Source organism: Hyperolius riggenbachi, chromosome 4, assembly GCF_040937935.1.
Source record: "Hyperolius riggenbachi isolate aHypRig1 chromosome 4, aHypRig1.pri, whole genome shotgun sequence".
Lineage (NCBI taxonomy): Eukaryota > Metazoa > Chordata > Amphibia > Anura > Hyperoliidae > Hyperolius > Hyperolius riggenbachi.
In genome coordinates this window covers 447,728,554-447,752,718 of record NC_090649.1, presented here as the reverse complement: position 1 = coordinate 447,752,718, position 24,165 = coordinate 447,728,554, and the positions used below count along the sequence as shown (strand labels likewise).

The window sequence follows — 24,165 nt, the reverse complement described above, 5'->3', positions numbered from 1 at the left end:
AGCTTTGAATAAATCACCAAAAACCGCAAGGTCAAAGGCAAAACGCAAACGTTCTAAGAAACGTGTCCAATCTTTAGAATCGTTATCCTTAGCGACTGAGACCTATAATGAGATTCTGCCATTAACAGATAATGAAATGCAATTGTCTTTCAGGGGAGTTAAATGGACTTATGAAACTACTAATGAACTTTCCTCCCTGGCTAGGGAAAATAAAGATTTTTGTTTAAAAGAATTATCTGAGTATGACTATGATGAGATATTACAGAGTATTGAACAAATCAACTTATTTGTGAACCAAGGGAAGTTTGCATACACTACAGTTCAACACTTGCTACAGGTATTGGAGATTCTTAAGAATAAGGAATCTGCCAATCACCTGCTAATTAACCCTATACATGTGCCTGCCACAATCATATCTGCAGACTGTGATCAGCCTAAATGTTTCGCTGTTAAGTATGCATGGGATCCTCCATTCGAGAGGGGAGAGATGGAAGCCCTGGTCTGTGAATGGAAGAATGATTCAAGTTCATTTTGTCAATTTTACAGTGCAAAAAGTGAAATGGTATTGAACGCATGCATTAAGTCAGCCTATAACCTAATAGAGGCTGGTGTGTGTAGGTATGACTGTGTGGCTCCCTTGATTGATGTGTGGGAACTGATTTTGGATGATTTTTATGTGACTCCGAATTCGCAAATTTGGCGTTCTGACCCGCCTGCTTCAGCACCTTTGGCTGATTCAGCAGGTGATTCGGAGCTCTTTTTGTGTGAAATTGAAGTTCCTGCAATTCCACCCTGTACCATGGATAACTCAGTGTTACTTCCCAGTAAAACAGAAGCCACTGATACATTCTTAACCTTGCCCTGCGCAAATTTCTCAGCAGAGAATCCAGAGGTCTTGCTGACTTCCGAGTCCAGCCTAGCCAGTACTCATGACTCTTTGTTTAGTGAAACAGACACCAGAAAAATCTTGCCTGTCTCTGCAAACACTTCTGCAGAAATTACCTGTGTTAATAAAGTTCAACTCCTGTCTGATCCAGCAGATGCCAATAGATGCACTACATCAGTTTCCGAGTCCCAGCAATCCTGTCTAGTAAACTCAGAACCCCAGCATCTGAATTTTCCAATTTTACAAATGAATGGTGATTCAGATGCGCAAACATTGTGTCTTGATCTTCCTGTTTATACACCTCGCTCTAGTTTCGTGAATAGCTCAGAGCATCTGCTATGTGAACCTGAAATCGCAGAATTATTACCTTGTTCAGAAAATTTTCCAATAAATTTGCCCTGTACCATGAATTGTGCAGTAGATCTCTCCAATGAAACTCAGGTCACAGAATCATTATGCTGTCCAGCAGGTGCTTCCATGGTTTTGCCCTGCAATATGGACTGTTCAGTGATCCTGTCCAGTGAAGCTGTGGTCGCAGAGTCTTATGCTTCACCCAGTACTTTGGATACTTTAAACCCTCTAGCAGAGGAGGCTGAAGCACTGCTTACCTCAGTTGGTGTTGCAGTAATATTCACTTGTCTAGCAGCTGTTTTGGAATTACAGTCTGCTCTAATAAAACTTGATGAATTTCTGCCCAGCAAAGCAGAAGCCATTGAAATATTGTCCTCGTCAGCAAGTGTGTCAGATACCTTGTCCTGTACACAGTCTGATTTAACCAATGTTGTTGAGTCCCTCTCCAGTGTTGTAACAGCCGAGGAACTCCAGCCCTGTCCTCTGAATGTTTCAGAAGTCTTGCCCTGTAACATGGATAATTCTGATTCTCTGGTCAAAATAATAGAAATCTCAGAATTTCAGTCCGGTCTGATGAGTGTTCCTGAAACCCAGCCCTGTATCCTGAAAGATTCTGGTTCTCTGGCCGCTGTGGCAGAGGTTCCAGAGTCCCCTTCCTGTCCAGGGAATTCCTCAGTTTTGCCTAGTCCAGTGGGGGCTGCTGCAATACTGACTTGTTCTGCAGCGCCTCATGAGCTCCAATCCAGTGTATTAAATGAGTCTCTGTCCAGTCCAGAGGTAGTTGTGGAGTCCCTGTCTGGTTCAGTGCATACATCAGAAGATTTGTCCTGTCTGGTTAGTGCCCCTGAATCTGATTTGTTACTGACTTTGCTGGAATCAGCGACATCTAAGTCTGATCCAGCATTCTCGTGTAAAAGTCCAGTAGTTGCGAAGTTTAGTCATGATGATTTTTTTTTGGCCAGTCCTGGTTTTGGTCCTGTCTTGGCTGACCCTGAGGCTCACAGTTCCTTGACATGCCCAGAGGTTTCTCTTGTGCCGGTGTGCCCAGATGTTCTTTGTGTGCCAGAATGCCCAAGTGTGTCTAAGGTGTTAGCGTGCTCTGATGCTTCCTTAGTGGGAACACGTTCTGATATTGCCAGTCTGCCTGCATGCCCAGAGATGGTTCTGGTCCCTGAAAGCCCTGATATTGATGTTTGTCCTTGTGGCCCTGACTCGGGAATTGCCCTAGGTTCCATAGGGGTTCTTGATGGTTCTCCATGTGAGCCTAAGGGGCATTCTGACCTATGGGGATCTCTTTGGAGCTTCAAGGTGTTCTGGGAGGTCTCTGAGAAAACCTGTCCTGGTGCCTTGGACTGGTTCAACAGTGGGTTTTGGGTTGGTAAAGACAGTACCGGTGGGCATTGCAAAGGCTTTGGCGTTTCTGAACGGTTCCTGGAAGGCGGTGGGTATCGCTCAGGGAATTTCGGAGGGCTTTCTTCTGGAAATCATGGTTCTGATGGGTGTCACACTGGGGCTTGTGGTACTGATGGGCGTGGTTCTGTAGGTTCTGGTTCTGATGGGTCCAGTCTTGTGGGGACTGATTCTGGAATTCGGTCTTGCCGGGCTGTCCCGGTCATCATGAATTATCAGTCAGACTGTTTTGTTGGGAATTTCGGTTTTGAAAAGCGTCTGGAATCCGCTTTTAAAGGCGGGGGTACTGTAATGATCGCTGCTGCAGCAGCTATTACTGGAAGTAGTAGTGCTGCAGCTCAGGCAGTTCTGATCTATTTCCATGCAAGCTGCATAGCTTTGTCTGTCTTTCCCTGCTGTCAGCTTGTGACTGATTATCATTCACCTGTGTGGGAATCTGCATGTCTGCTCCCATTGGATGACCTCAGTATAAAGATCTGCTTCCTGCAGGGTTTCCTTGGGTTTTCATAGCTTCAGTGTAAGCCAGTCTTGCTGTCGCTTTAGCCCCCGATCGTGTTTCTTGTTATAAAGATACTTTGCTGGTCTTTGCATCATATATTGGTTCATTGCCAATATATATGCATACCAGCACGTTTATTATTTTCCTTGTATTTGTGTTACGTTAATACATCAGTGTCGCTGATGTATACGTACACGAACTGTTTATATCCTGTGTGCAGTTAGTCAGCTTCCAGCACGTTTTGGTAGGTTGCGCGTACCGTGACCACCCGTGCTAAGGTAGTTACCCTGCTTCTGGTTCTGTTTGTGGATTGCGTTCATCTCTGCGAAGAGATAACGAATCCTTCTGAATCCTGTTCTGTTACTGTTTGTGGATTGCGTTCATCTCTGCGAAGAGATAACGAATCCTTCTGAATCCTGTTCTGTTACCGTTTGTGGATTGCGTTCATCTCTGCGAAGAGATAGCGAATCCTTCTGAGTCCTGTTCCCTGTGTTACTCCATTCCTAGTCAGCGTTCCTGCTTATGTCATATATCGGTTCATTGCCGATATATACATATGTTAGTCAGACGTTACAAATAGTTTCATTGATAGCTGTAATTGTAATACGCTAGGAAAACATACTTATTGTATATTTATCTGTGTTGCGTTCATCTATCTTAATCCTGCTATTTTCTGACTATCCTGTCCTGTCTTTGTGAGGCACGCCATCGCCGCATCGCATTGGCTGCCTCATTCCAGTCTGTCTGGGTTTGGACGCTTGCTGTCGCTAAGTAGCCGCTAGCTAGCAAGCGTTCATTCTGTCTACCTGTCCTGATCTCCTCAGTTCTGGTTTATGCGCTCAGCGCTACTTTGCGCTGAGACGTTATAACGAAAGCATTGTTTGTGGCTGTCAGATCTGCACCGGCTCTGTGCGCCACAATCTCCTATTGGAGTCAGTCCTCCCCTCCACTATACTAGGGATAGCCTGTTTCCTGGTGCTAGTGTGTGTACCTCCTCCACGCCAGCTCATGCGTTGCATGCTGACTGTGGAGAATACACCACCAAGCGTAACAGCCATGCTGAGAATCCCTTATGGAGAGATGGAGTAGCCCAAAACCTGTTGGTAATGTCAGATTTCTACTACTTACTGTAAATGCCAGAAACATAATAAAATGAGCCATAAATTACTTCTCTACTGAGGAAGAAACATACCAGTACTTCTTATTAGTATTTGTTTTAAATTTTAAGATTTTTGCGACAGTTCCTCTTTAAGCCCTTTATAATAGTGGTTCTGGGTCAATATGGGCTATCTGGGTACTCTATAATAAGACAGCGTTCTTACTGTTGGTTGGTCCACTAACATGGTGACGATACTCAGGTTTTCCGAAAATGGTATTTTCAGATCTCCAATTTCTTTTACCCAAATTTCTTGTAGCAAAATGTTTCTGAATGTCTGATTAAATGGGCCGCAGTATGACAGGAAAGCCGTGAGCAACAGGACATCCCCGACAAGCCTGAGAAGAGAGATGGGAATCAAGAAAATTGGACAGTAATACAGGTTACATGAATAATGGAGTAATCACAAGAAGGACTTGATTTATTAAACGGCAACTATAGTATGAAAAAACCCACTATGTTCTTAAACTCCTATAATCATCTACAAAACATTTATAAGTATTAAGGACAAAGAAATGAGTCATGATGATGGTCATCTGTTTATTTTACCTGTTGAAGCACTGTTTATAATCGGCTGAAGTTGCCAAGTAGGGTGATCATTTATTGCCATGGGTGGATTTGTGTACTGCTAATACACTTTGTTTAATTAAACCATTACCATGTTCCCTAGCATAACAGATTGCATGGGTCAGAGTCTGGTCTCCAGAAGTCCAGGCATGGAGCAGTCCAGACGTGAGATGGCCAGAGCATGGACCAGGAGTTTGGTGGTGTTGGGGGTTTGGGGTGGATGAATATAGGCGATGCTGTGGACAGGACCGGTTCTCTCGTGAAGAAAGGTGAAAAATTTGCATCAGGAGCAGAGATTACAGGGGCAGCATGTATATACTGTGTTTACACTAACAGCATCCAGTCAGAGTAGGAGGAGAAGCGAGAGGAGAGCGAGCGAGCTGAGGAGGTCATCATTGGGGATAAGCAGCTTGTTATGTTGTGTGGGGAGTCTGACAGTGACTGAGGAGGAATGGAGTGGCTGAGGGTGAGCAGTTTGTTTGTCACAGCCAGCCAGTGTGCTATTGTGTTGAGCTGCAGCATGTCATGTGAGAACATTAAATAAGTATTTAAATGAGTAAATTATTGGGTGCTGTGCAATCATTCCAAATGTCTATATGTACAAAACGTTTCTATGTTGTGTACATGAAAAATGGGTGGCAGGGAAATATGAGCCCCTGAAACCACCACTAGTAGAATATCGTGTCTAACTCTAACCACCCCAACCCCCTGCTGCAAATCCACCAATGATGACAATATCGGCACAAAATTGTAACTGCAGTTTGCATAGCAGGCGGCCCTGGTGGTTGCTCTTATCGGCGCTGCAGTCACCCAAATTTCCCTCAATAACTGATAATGACGTGGGTGCCTATAGGGCGCCCAAACTTTCTGTCACCTTCTGTGTCTCTATAAAGGTTCTATAGAATGCAAAAATGCCCAAATTTCTGAGCATTTCCTTTTAATGAGAGTTTTTAATTGTTTTTTTTCTGGATAAGCAAACCTCCTCGAAGTAAAAGGGGCAGGCTGTAAAGGCCTATTTCCACTAGCTGTGAATTGTGGCTGTTTTCAACACGCAACTGCCCGTTTCCGAAATGGACGCAGCAGCCCAGTTGAAATGTGCATAACTCTTCTGGCCAAGGGAGCGATGTCAGCAGAAAACATACCTGCTGATCTGAGATTTGAATTCCAGGCTTTGCTGAGTCCATCTTGTCCTCTCGCTGCTGAGCCCATCGATGAGGGTGGATGCAGCTTGCATCTTCTTTTTGCAAAGTTCAGCGTCATTTTGGAGACTCTGACAAGAAACAGCATTTTCTACTAACTGTTATTCTATTTATTGTCAGTGACCTGTGAACAATAATAAATAATCTGGACCTCTTTCTTAAAGTAACTGGAGGAAGTGGGGAGAGCACAATCCAAAGGAGACGTGATGTGTGGAGATGGCATACTCGACTGATCAACCTCATTTTAAGGATAACCAGGGCTGGTTCTAGCTACAATGGGGCCCCGGGGTAAAAGTAACTTGGGAAGCCCCCTAGCAATGAACCACTCTTTCACCCAACCATCTACAAACAATCATTAGGTGCCCCCCATATGTCCCCAAAAGTATTGTTGGGGACCCCATTATTCCCCTCCTCCTTTCCCTTACAAATCCAGAATGTACACACATTGCAGGCTTGTATGGGGTCACCATAGCTGGAGGGGAGGGACACATACCTCTACAGGCTCTGGGGCCGAGGGGCAATTGCCCTCTCTGCCTCTATGGAAGCGCCGGCCCTGAGGATAACCAAGCTGAAAAGGAAGAGTTGCTCTTTACTTACTTGGGACTTCTTTCAACCCCTAGCACTCTATCTCTCCAATGCGCCACTAGGCCCTCTGTAAGATTACTGACCACAGTTTGCATGCATGCATGCGCGGATCGCGCTCCTATATTCGGGAGTGTTCTGCAATTGCACAGTGCAGAACGCTTCCATTCACAGGAGAGCGATCAAGAGAGGCGCACAGACGTGTCCACGCATGCGCAGAAGCCCACGACCACAGCTGTGGTTGGTGACCTTTTGGAGGGGCTAGCCATGCACTGGAGGGAGGCAGAGCTGCAGCAAGGGACCATACAGACTTCTAGGGGATGGAAGAAGCCCCAAATAAGTAAAGATTCACTTTTCCCTTTCAGCTCAGTTATCCTTTAAGCGAACCATACACATATTGCTTCTACCAATCGTTTTACAGCTGATTCAATCAGCCTGATATACTGCCCAGCCCCCAATATAACTGATTTATTCACTTTCAACTTATTTAGGACTGCTGGTAGAAGGTCTTATCAGACATGCTGTAAAGTCTCTGAGCTGGTGGTCCTTGGCGTTGCACTGCATTGAGAAGTTCAACGCTTTTGTTTTGCTGAAGCGTGTTAAACTTGAGTTTGCCATGTAATGTGGAACCGATCACTATCTGATTAAAGTCTAATTGGACCGGAATCAATCTGCTTGGCATGTATATTGGTATAGCGCTTAACAGCAAAGTAAACCACAAATAACACACTAAGGAGTCATTACACGACAAAACTAGTTGGATGGAGCATGGCAGCACAGGAGACGCGAACTACACGTGAAGTCATTGATTATATGCGCATTTAAAAGCACAGATTGTATTCCTTTTCATTTCTTTTAACTTTTTTTATGGAATAAACGTTATTACCCTATCCGGATACTCTTTGAGTTTAAGGTCATTTGGCACTCCAGCGCAAGCTGGAAGAGGAAGCAGATTGCCCACAGAAAGGCACAAAGCGCATTTGCTGGTCTGTGTGGGGTCAGCCATAATATCTGATGACAGGCTTGATTTACATACTGGTGGATGGTTGTTGCACACTGGGTAAGCCAGGAGTTCTGGTAAACGCAATCTATTGCATCTATTGTGATGAGGATCTTATGAATAAGAATATTTTATGATTGTTCCCTGGGGTTATACAGTACTTCATGTTTTCCATATACGTACCGTATATACTCGAATACAAGTCGACCTCGTGTATAAGTCAACTCCAATATTCAACCCGCTTAAGCTGGAATTTTTTATTGACTCAAGTATAAGTCTACCCAGCAAAGTTAATGGTTGCATTTGGGGCTCATGAGGGATTTATGACTGCACTGAATACAGTATTGCAGCCATTAATCCCTCCTTTCCCTTAAAGGGACACTGTCGATTATGTTTTTTTTAACCTGAGTTTGAGAGAGTTCCTGAAGTGCTGGTAAATAATCATGTATATATTTCATTTGCATATCTCTTTTGTTTACTGTCACTAATCCCTTTCACTCTGAACTGACAGCAGTCTGCTCATTTCTTACAGGAGAGTTAACAATGAGGGGACTGGTTTTTCCCTCACAGTATATCAGTTAACTCTGTGTGTAACTCTGTGTGTGAGGGGAAGCTCTCAGAAGCTGCATGTTTTTTGAACTGTCTGCAAGAGAGCAGAGGAAATGTAACTTGTTTTAAACATGTAATTGTCTGTAACTCCACAGCTTTTCATACTTTTTTTTTGCTTTCAGGGAAAAATATTTTGTAGTCTGATATGCAAAAAAACCCACTGGCTGTGCATTGAAACAGACACTCCTTTGCGAATGATTTGTCCCAATAGAGCTAAATCCAATACACAATGAATTAAAGCTTTTGCCTCTGATATTTAACATGAAAAGTAGGAAAATGTTTAGAACTCTTGGGTATTAATAGTATTCCTTTAAGTGCAGCCAATATCTCCTCCAGGCCCCAACGTGCTGCAATTATTCACTCCCTTTTATGCAGCCCAGCATTCCCCCCCCCCCCCCCCCCCCCCCCGCCCCTTTCCTTGTTAATTGTTGTGGTCAGGACTTTCAGACCTGTGTTTGGACATTTCCTTTCTTCAAAGTATCACTTATTACAGGGTAAACTGCTGCAAATGGGAATGTCACTATTAGTACACACATAACTCAGTGTGCTCAGTGTTGCCCGTGACTCATGTATAAGTTGACCCCTATACTTTTAAGTGAATCAGACCTAAATTTCTAGACTTATACTTGAGTATATACAGTATATCTTTTTTTTTCTGAGGAAATGTTGAAGATGAAGATTTAAGAGGAATACCTGGCTGGATGAAATCTGTTAGACTTTTATGGCTGACTGATTTGTGTGTTATTTGTGGTTTAATTTGCTGTTCAGCGCTAAGCCAATATCAATATACATTTATTTAAAAGGCCATACAACCCTGGCAGGTTGAGCGATTCAGTGAGTCACAACATACTTAGTTTGATTGTATTTATTGTGATTTTATTTTGGAGGTTGTTTTTTCTGTATTCATCTATTATGCCCTTCCTGTGAAGGAGATACAAAATCGATAGGTGGAGAGCACTATTACCCAGGGCTAGATTTACCATAGGAACGTGCCTACAGGTGCCTGATGATGGAAAGGTGGCTCACTACCCTCACATAGTGCCTCCGTCTATCCCTATGCAGAGTCCTGAGCAGAGTGTAAATGAAAGGGTTACTCACCCTGCTCCAGCACTCGGCATTCCACTGAAGAGATCTCCCTTCAGTCAGGGGCACCTCTAGCTACCTAACACTAAGGGGCACCTGTAACTACCTATGACAGGCAAGGGAAGTAAGAGAGATGTGACAGCTGGGCCAGTCAGCACATTTGCCATGTGGTTCGGCGGGTGTTTGCAAGTTCATGGAGGGTGAATTCTAAGGTGCCAGCACATCTGTACTTATTGGCTCCTGTGTTGTAAATCCGGGCCTGCATGGCTAGTTTTACTCCCCACAACTCCAGCGATCTCCACATGGCAACATACTCACCATTTTCTCTGACATGACAGCATCAAACCTCGCCTGGGTCTTGTTCAGCTCTGCCTGTTTCTCATCCAACTGAGCTTGAGCTTTACATAACTCACTGTTGGCAGCCTTCAATCGACCCTCCTGCTTCATCAGATTTGCCTGGGAAAAGTCAGCAGGACAGATGGGATGTAAAGTGAAAGAGAAACAGTAGTGAAAATAACCTAATAAATGAAACTTCAGATTTTTTAAACTGTTTAGTCAGTGTTTACCCATTGTAAAATCTTCCCTATCCCCGAACTACATTCTGAAATTTATCACAGGTGGCCACGGCTTTAGTTCTGTCAAAGGCAGCTCTGTGGAATGTTCGTTTACCGTTTACCGAGAGAGCTCCGAAGCCAGTGAAAATATAATGCCTGGTATCCCAGAATGTTAGGGGAAAGGGGGGGGGGGTGGCTAGGCCTCAGTGGGAGACAGCAATACATAGATATAGGAAAGGTTTCTAATGCTGACACCGGCATAGTTAATGTAAAAGTGGGTATCCTATATAATTTACTGAATTCTACTATATCTCACTACAGTGCCCCTTTAACAGATTTTGGCATTGATACGGTGTACGTACATATGGAGGAACTGCTTATCATAGCACAATAGTACAGAAACAACACAGCAACATCTTTTTACTAAAATCTGAAAGTCTTAACTTGAGAAGCCCTCATGGAAAAGTGTCAGCAGTCCATTGAATGGGACCTTCATGAGGTTTTTATAGGGTTGGTCCTTGAGTAGGAATACCGTGATTTTGTTGTTAAAGGAATACTATCGATTCACATATTTTTTTCAATTGACACAGGAATTGTTTGGGAAGTGCTGCTAAGTACTGGTGTATACATTTTAGTAGCAACTTCTTTGTTTACTGTTAGCAAAATACATTCAAAGTTTACTGACGCCAAAACTGACTGCTGACTGAGCCATGAGGAAAGGGGAAATTCCCCTCACACTTGATCAGTTAACTCTATGTGTAGCTCTGTGTGTGACAGAGAGAGACGGGACACAGGAGCTGCAGCTGTTGGGAGCTGAAGTGTCTGAAGAGAGCAGCGGAAATGTAACTATTTGTCACAGCTTTTTCATATTGTTTTTGCTTTCAGAGTTTGATATGTTTGATATTTGCTTTCTGTAGTCTGATATGCAACTCTGGCTGTGCATTGAAGCAGACACCCCTTCTGCAATTGATTTGTCCCAATATAGCTAAATCCTACCCTCAATAAATTACAGCTTTTGCCTCTGATATTTAACATGAAAAGTAGGAAAATGTTTACACAGCTACTTAGACATTATTTGTACATTGTCATTTTAGAACACTTGGGTATCGCTAGTATTCCTTTAAACAATGACAATAAAGTGCTTGAACCTGAACTTAAAACACTCTCGCTTGCCAGTTGACCAATGCTTTTATTTAGTCAAGAAGGAAGCTAAAAAAAAATTGCATTCCTGCTTTAACTGCAATTGTGTTATATTTAAATGGTATTTTGGCAAAAAAGTGTTTATCGCTAACATGGTAGGGACTGTGAGAAAAAGCAAGGGAAGGTCCATAAAAGTCTGTGTGACAAGACTTCTTCAAACACAAGAAAAAGAAAATGGGGTTGATAATAGCACAAACACTGGGATCCACTGATCCTTATTGGCCCCTTGTATAGTACAGGTAATGTATTACCTAAAATATACTTTTATCAGTCAATAATGTTAAAATAGGGCTACAATACCATCACCATTAGACATATAAGGGGGGAAGGTACATAACTGTCTGGAGTACTATTGGCAGTCAATTCTTACACTGAGTGAACATGTGGTTCTGGTCATAGCAGTCAACCAAAAGCCAACCGTCCCACAGTGAATAAGAAATGGTAGATCACTTATTCAGAGATAACTGACCTACATGCTCCAACACATATAACAATCTGCCCAGAATCAGAGTGCGACCCCTCCAAAGGTACTAGGGGGTAGCAATCACAAAATCGTGGTTATAACCACAGAGACTGATTAATTGGCAGAAAAATAATAACCCCCCCCCCCCCCCCCTACGAACACACAATCACCCACACAATCAACATGTTTCGCTTAATTACTACATTTAAGCTTCGTCAAGAAAATAATAAACAGTTGCAGTGCTAAAAGTGCATAACAACTTGACAGAATAGGTTTAGCCTAAGTCAGAGCCAACCTGATAATGGCTCAACATCTAGTATATATATATATATATATATATAGAGAGAGAGATTCACAAAGATTCACAAAGCGATAAGCGCTTAGCTGATGACCAGAACACTGGAGTTGTTGTACTCATTATAGCCTGATGAAGTGGGATTTGCCCACGAAACGCGTTGCATTTTACTGGAATATATAAATTATTTTATATTGAAAAAAAAGAGACAGGTGTGTGATGGGGAGGTACTCATTGGGTGGAGAGACAGGTGTGAGACCGAGCAGTACTTGTGGGGTGGAGAGACAGCTGTGAGGCAGGGAGGTACTTGTGGAGTATAGAAACAGCTGTGTGGCAGGGAGATAATTGTGGGGTGTTGACAGCTGTGTGATGTGGAAGTACTTATTGGGTAAAGAGACAGTTGTGTGGTAGGGAGGTACTTGTGGAGTATAGAGACAGCTGTGTGATGGGGAAGTACTCATTGGGTGGAGAGACAACTGTGTGACAGTAAAGTTCAGTGAGGGGAGGCGCCCTTAGAATGTATATAAGACCAATAATTCTATGTACACTATATAAGTTGAATAATCAGGTAAGGAAGAGATGCTCTTACCTGCTATGAAAGGTAGAAGACAACTTGTATAAAAATATATAATAATTTATTAGATTAGCACCTCGAGGTGCTAATCTAATCTAATAAATTATTATATCTTTTTATACAAGTTGTCTTCTATCTTTCATAGCAGGTAAGAGCATCTCTTCCTTACCTGATTATTCAACTTATATAGTGTACATAGAATTATTGGTCTTATATACATTCTAAGGGTGCCTCCCCTCACTGAACTTTACTACCTAGACCCTGGCATCGCAGCCAGGGGCAGCGTCTCTACCTTTGTGTAAGACGCCTTTTCCGGGAGCAGCGACCAATAAAGGCCGAGTGGAGACGGTACTTTTTCACACACGTTGAAGGTGGTTGCTCTTTAGTAGCAACCCACACTTGTGAGTATAATACCTTCTTTCTTAAACCTCGACCATCTTAAGTGACGATATCACACGATATTGGGCTCCTGGTGTCCCTGTGTTTTTTGTCGTTTTCTACTAGCCTGTGTGACAGTGAGGTACTGATTGGGTGGAGAGACAGGTGTGAGACAGAGCGGTACTTGTGGGGTGGAGAGACATCTGTGCTTCGGGGAGGTACTTATTGGGTGGAGAGACAGGTGTGAGACAGAGCAGTACTTGTGGGGTGGAGAGACAGCTGTGCATCAGGGATGTTCTCATTAGGTGGAGGGAGAAATTGTGAATCTCATTCTGTCACATCGGGAAACTCACCTTCAGAGGTAAGACTTCCTTATTAACCCCATAAAAGGCGGCCATTGCCAGAGTCCAGGATAGGAGGCCAGCCACATTGCCGCACACTTTCTTGGCATTGGCCATGGTATAATCTTCCATGCCAAAGTACGGCTCCAGTAACTCCAGCATCTCCTCGTTGATTGCTTCCTTGTTGAACTGCTGAAGATTCTGCAGGAATCCGGTGGAGCTCATCATCTTGGGATAATACCACAAGTCATGGGAAATATGTAAGGCACAAACTGGCTATCAGCATTTACTAAACACAAAACATCTGAACATTGTGCATGTGGGTAGCAGTTCAGAAATTACATAAGTGAAGTGCTTGTCTTTGCAACACGCTGTGACGAAATATGATAATTGGGTGCCAGAGAGCCGTAGTAGTCTGGACACCATCATAGGCACCCATACAATTATCAGTAATACTGTGAAATTTGGTTGCGGAAGGTACCTGATAAATAGTGGGTGCCGGGGCTGCCTGCTATGGAAACTGCAGCTACACAGGGGCACCTCTAGCCATTTTGTCACTCCAGGTGAGAAAACCTGTGGTGCCCCAATCCTTCTCCCCCCCACCCCCCCATGGTGCCCCCCAATAAAAATAATCACAATGCGCCAGCATTTCACCAGGAAATAATCGTAATGTAGCAATGTTTCACCAGAAAATAATCATAATGCAGCAGTGTTTCACCAGAAAATATATGTAAATGCATCAGGGTTTCACCAGAAAATACGCGATGTGGACAGCATTTCACCAGAAAACACACGTAATGTGGGCAGCGTTTCACCAGAAAATACACACAGGCAGGGCTCCTCTCCACCCCTCCCCCCCCCCTCAATTCCCATTAACTCCCACTAGTCATGATACCTGCCTGCACCTACAAGAAAAAAAAAACATTTACTTAACGGCAGAAGGCTCCTCTCCCGGCCTCCCTTGCAGCAGCTCTCCCGATGATCTTCGTGCAACTCCAGGTGCAAAACTCACACACTGAAGGGCAGGGCTACGGGGAAATTGAGTCTGAAGCCCTGCACTGGAGACACATATAGTCTCCAGTGCAGAGCTTCGGGCACCAATTTCTCATAGCCCTGCTCTGCTTGCCAGAACCCACAGACTCCGCAGGCTGTAGAATTAGCTTACAGGCTGCAAGCCAGTTCACCACCTGGGGACACACCATCTGGCGGGGAGGGAGGGGGGGGATGTGGCCGTGGTAGCACAAGGGGCCAAATAAAGGCAAAGGGGACATAAGGAGGCACATGGGGACAGAAGGAGGCACAAAGGGGCACAGAAGGAGGCAGAGGTGGCACAGGGGGACTGAGGGAGGCACATGGAGACAGAAGGAGGCACAAAGGGAGACAGAAGGACAAACGGGGTCAGACATGATACAAGGGACTGAGGGCTCGTTCACCCTGCGGTTTTTCAAAACGCCCCCCGACCGTGTGGCCAATAAATGTCTTTGAGAAGGTTCATATCAGCGCGGGTCGTTCGCGGTGTGGCTAGGAAAGTGGTGCATGTTTAATTTTCGGGGCAATTCCAACTCAATGGAAGGTACAGGAAAATCGGCGAATGCGTACAAAAACGTGCATTAAGGTAATTGCGTTCGCATTTTAAAGAATAAATACATTGTATTTATTCTTTTCCGGGTCAAAGAGTTCACTTCCTGACTTGCGTCAGGGAGTGAATTACAAAACCGCTCTGGAAAAACGCTAAGCACAAAAACAAAATCGCCCTCCCAAGTGCCGGGAATCGGAAAAAAAAAGACGCCTCAAAAATCCCCCACCGTGGACGGATACACGAACGGAACGCATTGTGAACAAGGCCTGAAGGAGGCACAAAGGAGGAAAGAAGGATGCACAAGGAACAGAGGTGGCAGCTGCTTGAAACTTACGCTAAGTTGATGCAGCAGAAGCAAGTAATAGAACACCCACGGGGCGGGGCTTAATTTGGGGGTGGGGCTTAACCAATTGCCGACCGCCGCCAGCCGATGGGCGGCGGCAAAGTCCGGGCCTAAACGACCGCAATACGCCCATTCGTGACGCGATCAGCCGCCGGCAACTGGCTCCGCCCTCTCGCACTGTAACCCGCCGGCCGTTCGGAAGCGCTGGCAGGTTACTAGCACCAGGATCGCCGCATGTACTTAGTATAATAGGCTTTGTAATGTATACAAAGCCTATTATACTGGCTGCCTCCTGCCCTGGTGGTCCCAGTGTCCGAGGGACCACCAGGGCAGGCTGCAGCCACCCTAGTCTGCACCAAGCACACTGATCCTGCCCCCCCTTCCCTCTGATCGCCCACAGCACCCCTCAGACCCCCCGCTGCCCACCCCCCAGTCCCCTGTTTGCACCCAATCACCCCCCTAATAACCCATCAATCACTCCCTGTCACTATCTGTCAACACTATTTTTTTTTTAACCCTAAACTGCCCCCTGCTCCCTCCTGAACACCCCCCCCACTCCTCAGATTCTCCCCAGACACCCCCCCCCCCCACACCTGTGTACTGTATGCATCTATCCCCCCTGATCACCTGCCAATCACCTGTCAATCACCTGTCAATCATCCATCAATCACCCCGTCACTGCCACCCATTAATCAGCCCCTAACCTGCCCCTTGCGGGCAATCTGATCACCCACCCACACCAATAGATCGCCCGCAGATCCGACATCAGATCACCTCCCAACTAGTGCAGTGTTTACATCTGTTCTCTACTCTAAACACCCACTAATTACCCATCAATCACCCATCAATCACCCCCTATCACCACCTGTCACTGTTACCCATCAGATCAGACCCTAATCTGCCCCTTGCGGGCACCCAATCACCCGCCTACACGCTCAGATTGCCCTCAGACCCCCCCTTATCAATTCGCCAGTGCAATATTTACATCTGTTCTTCCCTCTAATAACCCACTGATCACCTGTCAATCACCTGTCAATCACCCATCAATCACCCCCTGTCACTGCCACCCATCAATTACCCCCTGTCACTGCCACCCATCAATCAGCCCCTAACCTGCCCCTTGCGGGCAATCTGATCACCCACCCACACCAATAGATCGCCCGCAGATCCGACGTCAGATCACCTCCCAAGTGCAGTGTTTACATCTGTTCTCTACCCTAAACACCCACTAATTACCCATCAATCACCCCCTATCACCACCTGTCACTGTTACCCATCAGATCAGACCCTAATCTGCCCCTTGCGGGCACCCAATCACCCGCCTACACGCTCAGATTGTCCTCAGACCCCCCCTTATCAATTCGCCAGTGCAATATCTACATCTGTTCTTCCCTCTAATAACCCACTGATCACCTGTCAATCACCTGTCAATCACCCCCTGTCACTGCCACCCATCAATCACCCCCTGTCACTGCCACCCATCAATCAGCGCCTAACCTGCCCCTTGCGGGCAATCTGATCACCCACCCACATCAATAGATTGCCCGCAGATCCGATGTCAGATCACCTCCCAAGTGCAGTGTTTACATCTGTTCTCTACCCTAAACACCCACTAATTACCCATCAATCACCCCCTATCACCACCTGTCACTGTTACCTATCAGATCAGACCCTAATCTGCCCCTTGCGGGCACCCAATCACACGCCTACATGCTCAGATTGCCCTCAGACCCCCCCTTATCAATTCGCCAGTGCAATATTTACATCTGTTCTTCCCTGCAATAACCCACTGATCACCTGTCAATCAAGTTAGCGGAAATTGATTTGTATTGTTTTATCTTTTCACAAAGTGTCATTTTCCGCTAACTTGTGACAAAAAAAAAAATCTTCTATGAACTCACCATACTCCTAACAGAATACCTTGGGGTGTCTTCTTTCTAAAATGGGGTCACTTGTAGGGTTCCTATACTGCCCTGGCATTTTAGGGGCCCTAAACCGTGAGGAGTAGTCTAGAATCCAAATGCCTCAAAATGACCTGTGAATAGGACGTTAGGCCCCCTAGCGCACCTAGGTTGCAAAAAAGTGTCACACGTGGTATCACCGTACTCAGAAGAAGTAGTATAATGTGTTTTGGGGTGTATTTTTATACATACCCATGCTGGGTGGGAGAAATCTCTCTGTAAATGGACAATTGTGTGTAAAAAAAAATCAAACAATTGTCATTTACAGAGATATTTCTCCCACCCAGCATCTGTATGTGTCAAAATACACGACAAAACACATTATACTACTTCTCCTGAGTACGGCGGTACCACATGTGTGGCATTTTTTTGCACCCTAAGTGCGCTAAGGGGCCCAAAGTCCAATGAGTACCTTTAGGATTTCACAGGTCATTTTGCGACATTTGGTTTCAAGACTACTCCTCACGGTTTAGGGCCCCTAAAATGCCAGGGCAGTATAGGAACCCCACAAATGACCACATTTTAGAAAGAAGACACCCCAAGGTATTCCGTTAGGAGTATGGTGAGTTCATAGAAGATTTTATTTTTTGTCACAAGTTAGCGGAAAATTACACTTTGTGAAAAAACACAATTAAAATCAATTTCCACTAACTTGTGACAAAAAAAAAATCTTCTATGAACTCACCATACTCCTAACGCAATACCTTGGGGTGTCTTCTTTCTAAAATGGGGTCATTTGTGGGGTTCCTATACTGCCCTGGAATTTTAGGGGCCCTAAACCGTGAGGAGTAGTCTTGAAACCAAATGTCGCAAAATGACCTGTGAAATCCTAAAGGTACTCATTGGACTTTGGGCCCCTTAGCGCAGGTAGGGTGCAAAAAAGTTCCACACATGTGGTATCGCCGTACTCAGGAGAAGTAGTATAATGTGTTTTGGGGTGTATTTTTACACATACCCATGCTGAGTGGGAGAAATATCTCTGTAAATAGACAATTGTGTGTAAAAAAAATAAAAAATTGTCATTTACGGAGATATTTCTCCCACCCAGCATGGGTATGTGTAAAAATACACCCCAAAACACATACTACTTCTCCTGAGTACGGCAATACCACATGTGTGGCACTTTTTTGCAGCCTAACTGCGCTAAGGGGCCCAAAGTCCAATGAGCACCTTTAGGCTTTACAGGGGTGCTTACAATTAGGCACCCCCCAAAATGCCAGGACAGTGAACACACCCCACAAATGACCCCATTTTGGAAAGTAGACACTTCAAGGTATTCAGAGAGGAGCATAGTGAGTCCGTGGCAGATTTCATTTTTTTTTGTCGCAAGTTAGAAGAAATGGAAACTTTTTTTTTTTTGTCACAAAGTGTCATTTTCCGCTAACTTGTGACAAAAAATAAAATCTTCTATGAGCTCACCATGCCTCTCACTGAATACTTTGGGATGTCTTCTTTCCAAAATGGGGTCATTTGGGGGGTATTTATACTATCCTGGAATTTTAGCACCTCATGAAACATGACAGGTGGTCAGAAAGTCAGAGATGCTTCAAAATGGGAAAATTCACTTTTGGCACCACAGTTTGTAAACGCTATAACTTTTACCCAATCCAATAAATATAGGCTGAATGGATTTTTTTTTATCAAAGACATGTAGCAGAATAACTTTCGCGCTCAAATGTATAGGAAATTTTACTTTATTTACTTTATTTGAAAAATGTCAGCACAGAAAGTTAAAAAAGTCATGTCTTTTTTGATGAATATAATAAAAACTAAAACTCACAGCAGCAATCAAATAGCACCAAAAGAAAGCTGTATTAGTGACAAGAAAAGGAGGTAAAATTCATTTAGGTGGTAGGTTGTATGACCGAGCAATAAACCGTGAAAGCTGCAGTGGTCTGAATGGAAAAAAAGGCTCTGGTCCTTAAGGGGCGAAAAGACTGTGGTCCTCAAGTGGTTAATCCAGCAGCATGGCACCCCCAGGAGCAATGGCACTCCAGGCAATGGCCCGTACTGCCTATGCCTACAGGTGCCCCTGCAGCTACAAATAACTGGCGCTATTTATCGGGTGCAGAGGGAGGGTGGTTAAGGTTAGGCATGAAGCATAGGTGTGAGGGGTCAGTTAAGGTTAGGCATAGGGGAGGTGTTAAGGCATCTGATGGGTGGTGGTTAGGCATTAGTAGAGGGAGAGTTCTGTGTTAGGTTTAGTTAAAGTAAAATATCAGTAACTCCATGCTACTGCACACGCATGGCCACGGTGTTGCTAGAAGAGAATTGTGGCCCCTGATCAGTTGGAGGGTCTGCGAGCGGCAATGGGAAATCAGAGGAGGCCATGAGAAACCTCATTAGGATCCAATGGCTTCCTTCTTCTTAGGTAAGTATGTGTTTCTGACTTGTTCTCTTTAAAGTATACCAGAGCTGAAAGTAATTAAGTTTTATACATACCTGGGGCTTCCTCCAGCCCCATGAGCACGGAGCGCTCCCACGCCGCCGTCCTCTGTCTTCTGTACCAGGTTCTGTTACTTCCTCCAGTTGCTGCCAGTCTGATGTAAGTGCAGTGCACTATTTACGTATCTCTCCAGCAGCCGCCAGAGAGATACATAGAGGACGCACTTCTCTTGTGCAGACTGGCTGCGACTGGAGGAAGTAACGGGACCTGGTACAGAAGACGGAGAAGGCTGAGGATGACAGCGTGGGAGCGATCCAAGAGCTGTGTGCAGTAGCTCTGCCTCTTTTCCAGTGAATCTCCGCCTCTCTCTGCCCCTCTCAGTGAAAGAAGACTGAGAGGGGCAAGGAGAAAAAGAGATCAGCGGAGGCTGACTGAAGAAGAGGCATAGCTACTGTGCACAGCTCTGCCTCTACCAGGAAGCAAAATGCTGCGATCCTGGACAGTATTTAGGGCATTTCTGGGGGAATTAATACTAGTTCTGCAGCGGGGATGTGGTGAAACAACTTGGAATTGAATGGTGAAGATGGCTGCACATTTAAAAAAGGTAAACAATTACGCTTCACACTCTCTTTAAGTTTTCTAGTGCTACAGAACCATCTATTACTTATCAGGGGTGCCATCAGAATCCACAGAGCCTTTGAGGGCCCCATACAAGGTACGCTACAGGGTTCTTCTTGTATCGCCCTGTAAGGTAGAAATCTGTTCCTCCTCATATTGCAATGATATGTGAATCTCACTAATCATACAGCAACAGAAAACTAGAAAAGACAGCTGCTCATTTTCAGTCAGTTCTATGCACCTTTAAGGACTCCCCCCAGGAAGGTGTACAGCAGGGTCTCTGGGGATCCGTTGTCACAGGATCCAGTCTCCTCTGGAACAGCAGAAGGCAGGCATCCATGATCCGCATTATGAGGTGTGGAGGTTTTGCCAATTTCCTCACCGTGGAAATATCTGCAGGCTTGATGGTCTGTAACAAGTAACATAAAAATGTGGGGGGCTCTCATTTCACAAGTCTCATCTACCCAAATTTGTAATAACACAATTTGAAAGATCAGCTATCTTATAGGGAACCTGAACTGAGTAAATTATTTAAAACTAGTAGACCCAAGCCCATTTAAAAACGGGCTCTAGGGTCTGTTTCTTGCCGCCGCATGTTATGGCCCCGTCCTCCTGTCTCTGTGAGGCTGGGTCCGTGCTGCGTACATACGCAGTAGCAAAAAGCACGGACCAGCTACACAGAGACAGCACACGCAGGGACACGGGTTTTATTATAGAGGATAAACACATGCTGAAGCTGCAAATGAATATTACATTCTTACCTCAATGTCACTTCCTCTCCAAAGCTCACCATTTTCTTCTTACAGTGATCCCTTCCAGTTCTGACAAGATTTTGTCAGAACTGAAATATACCAGTTGCTGTCAGTTATATATCATCTGCAACTGAATGAGCAAGGTAATGTCCATGTTTCTTTATGGCTCAAGTGGTTGATATTACAGTTTAACAGTGTGCTGACCAGGAAGCTGCTATGGGGTAATGGCCATTTTCAAAATGGAGGACAGATAATTTCATTGATCAGATTGGACAAACAGGACACGGGAGAGGAGGAGATTGTGAAGTAGACTACACAGGAGGGAAGTATGACGCGTTTATGTTTATTTTAACTTTAATTTTCAGTTCAGGTTCTCTTTAAGCCTGTAAACACACCTGACTAAAGTCGTCCGAGGCGTTGTTAACGACCACTTCAACCAATAGTCAGGGATGTGTACAGAGGCCCTGCACCAGAGATGGCAACTCGGCAAGTGATCCACCCAGCAGATCAACTTGGCTGTGCAGCGGTTAACTTCTTTAACGACGACGCTCCACCCCCCGCTACATGACATCATAAAAGTGCTGCTCCGTCATCCCTCCCCCACCCCCCCTCTTATAGCAACAGAACACGTTGTCAACTACACAGTTGACATGCGTCTGTACAGGCTGGTCCAGCGATGTCGCTCTAAGGGATGGGGTCACTGACAGACGACATCAGTTTTAAGGTGTTTGCTCCTTTACTTCAACTTTAGGAGTTGTTTAACCACTTCTAGATCGTGCACATTTATATGAGTGCCATGTTCACTAATGCTTAATCCTGACATGGTGTAGATTTTACTACAACATCATATGACAGCTGAGTTCTATGCACTAATCAGGAGCAATTTCGTTAGCTCCTGACCCTGTAATCACTGTGAGTTAATTAGGCTGCCTTAAATTTCCTTTTAAACATTGCAAATTGTATGGCTGTCCTGCTGATCCTCTGCTTCTAATGCCTGGTACACACAATGCAATTTCCTGTCAGAACGACGGGTCAAATCAATAACTTCTGACAGGTCCAATCTGATTTCCGATCGTATGTGATGGCAACATGGGGAAAAAATAATGTATAGTGCATTTCACTCTGGGAGAATGGTACTTCTGCTAAGTATGTGCATACATGTATTTACATTTAAAAAAACATTCTTGATAGTGGTCCTTTAAGTATAAATATTATAATATCTGCATGGGTGTGTTATGCTAGGTACACACTATGAGATTTTCTGGCAGATTTACTGTCAGATCGATGATTTCAAACATGTCCGATCTGATTTCCGAGCATTTTCCGATCGATTTCCTATTGACGTGAAGAGAAAATGGTCAGAAATCGATCGGTAATCAGATCGGACATGTTGGAAATAATCGATCTGACAGTAAATCTGCCAAAAAATCTCATAGTCTGTACCTAGTATTAGAGCCCTTTGCAGGCCCTGAGCTTACATCTATAATAACAGGTGTAAGTAGTGCCTTAGTACATATCTCTGCTCACTTGTGCCAGTTTGGGAATTGTCCTTTTTGCAGGCAGCCAACACAGGATCCCTTACCATGTTATACACATATTTTGTTACGCTTAAAGATTATTATTTATTGTATTTATAAAGGGCCCACATATTACCCAGCGCTGGACAATAAATATATACAATGATACAAGGATGGTGGACGGAACATGGTTATACAACATAGGACAAAGCTATGCAAGGCTAACGGTACAAGATACATGATCATGCTATTTTGGGCTGGTTAGGTAGGCCCAGTAATACAAGTACAGGCTGTCCTAGGAAAGGAACACACCATCATGTAGACCAGGGGTCCCCAACCACCGGCCATGGGAAGTGTTGCAACGGGCCGCCGCTCTCCCCGCCTCTCCACGTGCTGTAATGTAAATTTACTTTCGGCCGCTCAAGCCGATAATTTCCAGTCCCGCCCCCTCTGTTCCTTGTGCACAGCTATTTGCTGGGCTGGACATGGCCATGTTCCGCCCCGTCAGTAACTGGCTGGCTCTGCTCCCCTGGCCGTGGTCGCGCTGATAGACTGAGTCGCACATGACTTCGCCTTCTCCCAGGAGTCTTTGAGGTAGACTCGCTGAGGCAACGTGTGCAGATTGCGACATAGCAGGCAACATGCTGTGTATTGAGGGAGCAGGCAGGAATCCGGGGATCCTTACTGCTGAGAGAAGTGAGCCACCCGTGGAGCAGCGGAGGTCACCCACGCTGGTAGCCAAAGAAGAGCAGAGGTCATGCACGCTGGGAGCCACCTGACTGTGTGTGGAGCAGAGGTCACCCATGCTGGAAGCCACCTGACTGTGTGGAGCAGAGGAGGTCACCCATGATGAAAGCCACCCGACTGTGTGTGGAGCAGAGGAGATCACTCATGCTGGAAGCCACATGACTTTGTGTGGAGCAGAGGAGGCCACCCATGCTGGAAGCCACCTGACTGTGTGTGGAGCAGAGGAGGTCACCCATGCTGGAAGCCACCTGACGGTGTGTGGAGCAGAGGAGGTCACCCATGCTGAATGACACCTGACTGTGTGGAGCAGAGGAGGTCACCCATGCTGGAAGCCACCTGACTGTGTGGAGCAGAGGAAGTCACCCATGCTGGAAGCCACCTGACTGTGTGGAGCAGAGGAGGTCACACATGCTGGGAGCCACCTGACTGTGTGTGGAGTAGAGGAGGTCACCCATGCTGGAAGCCACCTGACTGTGTGTGGCGCAGCGAAGGTTAAAGGTATGCAGGGAGAGGGGATTGATAGCAAGCCTGTGTTAAAGGAACAAGGCCCCTAAAAATGATTTTAAACTCACCTGGGGCTTCTTGCAGCCCCGAGTCCCTCTGTGCCCACAGCGTACTCCTGATCCTCTCTGGTTAGCAGCTCCGACTCCCGCGACATCTACACACCACCGCCACGCTGAAGCGCTCCCCCGGGGTCCCCAGGGAGAAGTTTGGTCTGAATAGCGGGCCCCGGGCCGAAAAAGGTTGGGGACCCCTGATGTAGACTACACTAGGGAAGGGAGGACCCTGCCAGAAGCTTACAATCTAAGGATTGGTGGGGTTAAGTGGAAACACTAAGTAGGATGATATAGATGATGGTCCAATATTTGTTTGGAAATGATTCTGGACAGAGACAAATTAGCTCATGCATATCGGAGCTACACTCGCTCCTTAGTCATAGCTAGTAACATATTCCAGTAGAGAGGACTTTCTCTATGAATATCTTACACTGCACAGCTGAGCCCTGTCCTGCTGCTGGCAGTTGTGGTGGAGTGGTGAACGGTGTTTCCTCCTATATCACATATTGTTACCGTCAGTGAATCCTTATTCCTAGTGCTCATCTTTTCCCATATTTT

At 45.2% G+C, this 24,165-nt stretch overlaps 1 protein-coding gene across 4 annotated transcripts in view; it reads right to left on the bottom strand.

Moving 5' to 3' along the window:
• Positions 1 to 24,165, bottom strand: part of DNAH8 (dynein axonemal heavy chain 8) — a 491,368-nt gene that overhangs the window by 113,362 nt on the left and 353,841 nt on the right. For all 4 annotated transcript variants that reach the window (XM_068232705.1, XM_068232706.1, XM_068232709.1 and 1 more), the window contains 5 exons: positions 20,276 to 20,443; positions 13,160 to 13,375; positions 9,661 to 9,798; positions 6,012 to 6,139; positions 4,469 to 4,640 (listed from right to left, as the gene is read on the bottom strand). In XM_068232705.1, coding sequence (XP_068088806.1) covers positions 4,469 to 4,640; positions 6,012 to 6,139; positions 9,661 to 9,798; positions 13,160 to 13,375; positions 20,276 to 20,443 — 822 coding nt within the window. The remainder of the gene's footprint in view (positions 1 to 4,468; positions 4,641 to 6,011; positions 6,140 to 9,660; positions 9,799 to 13,159; positions 13,376 to 20,275; positions 20,444 to 24,165) is intronic.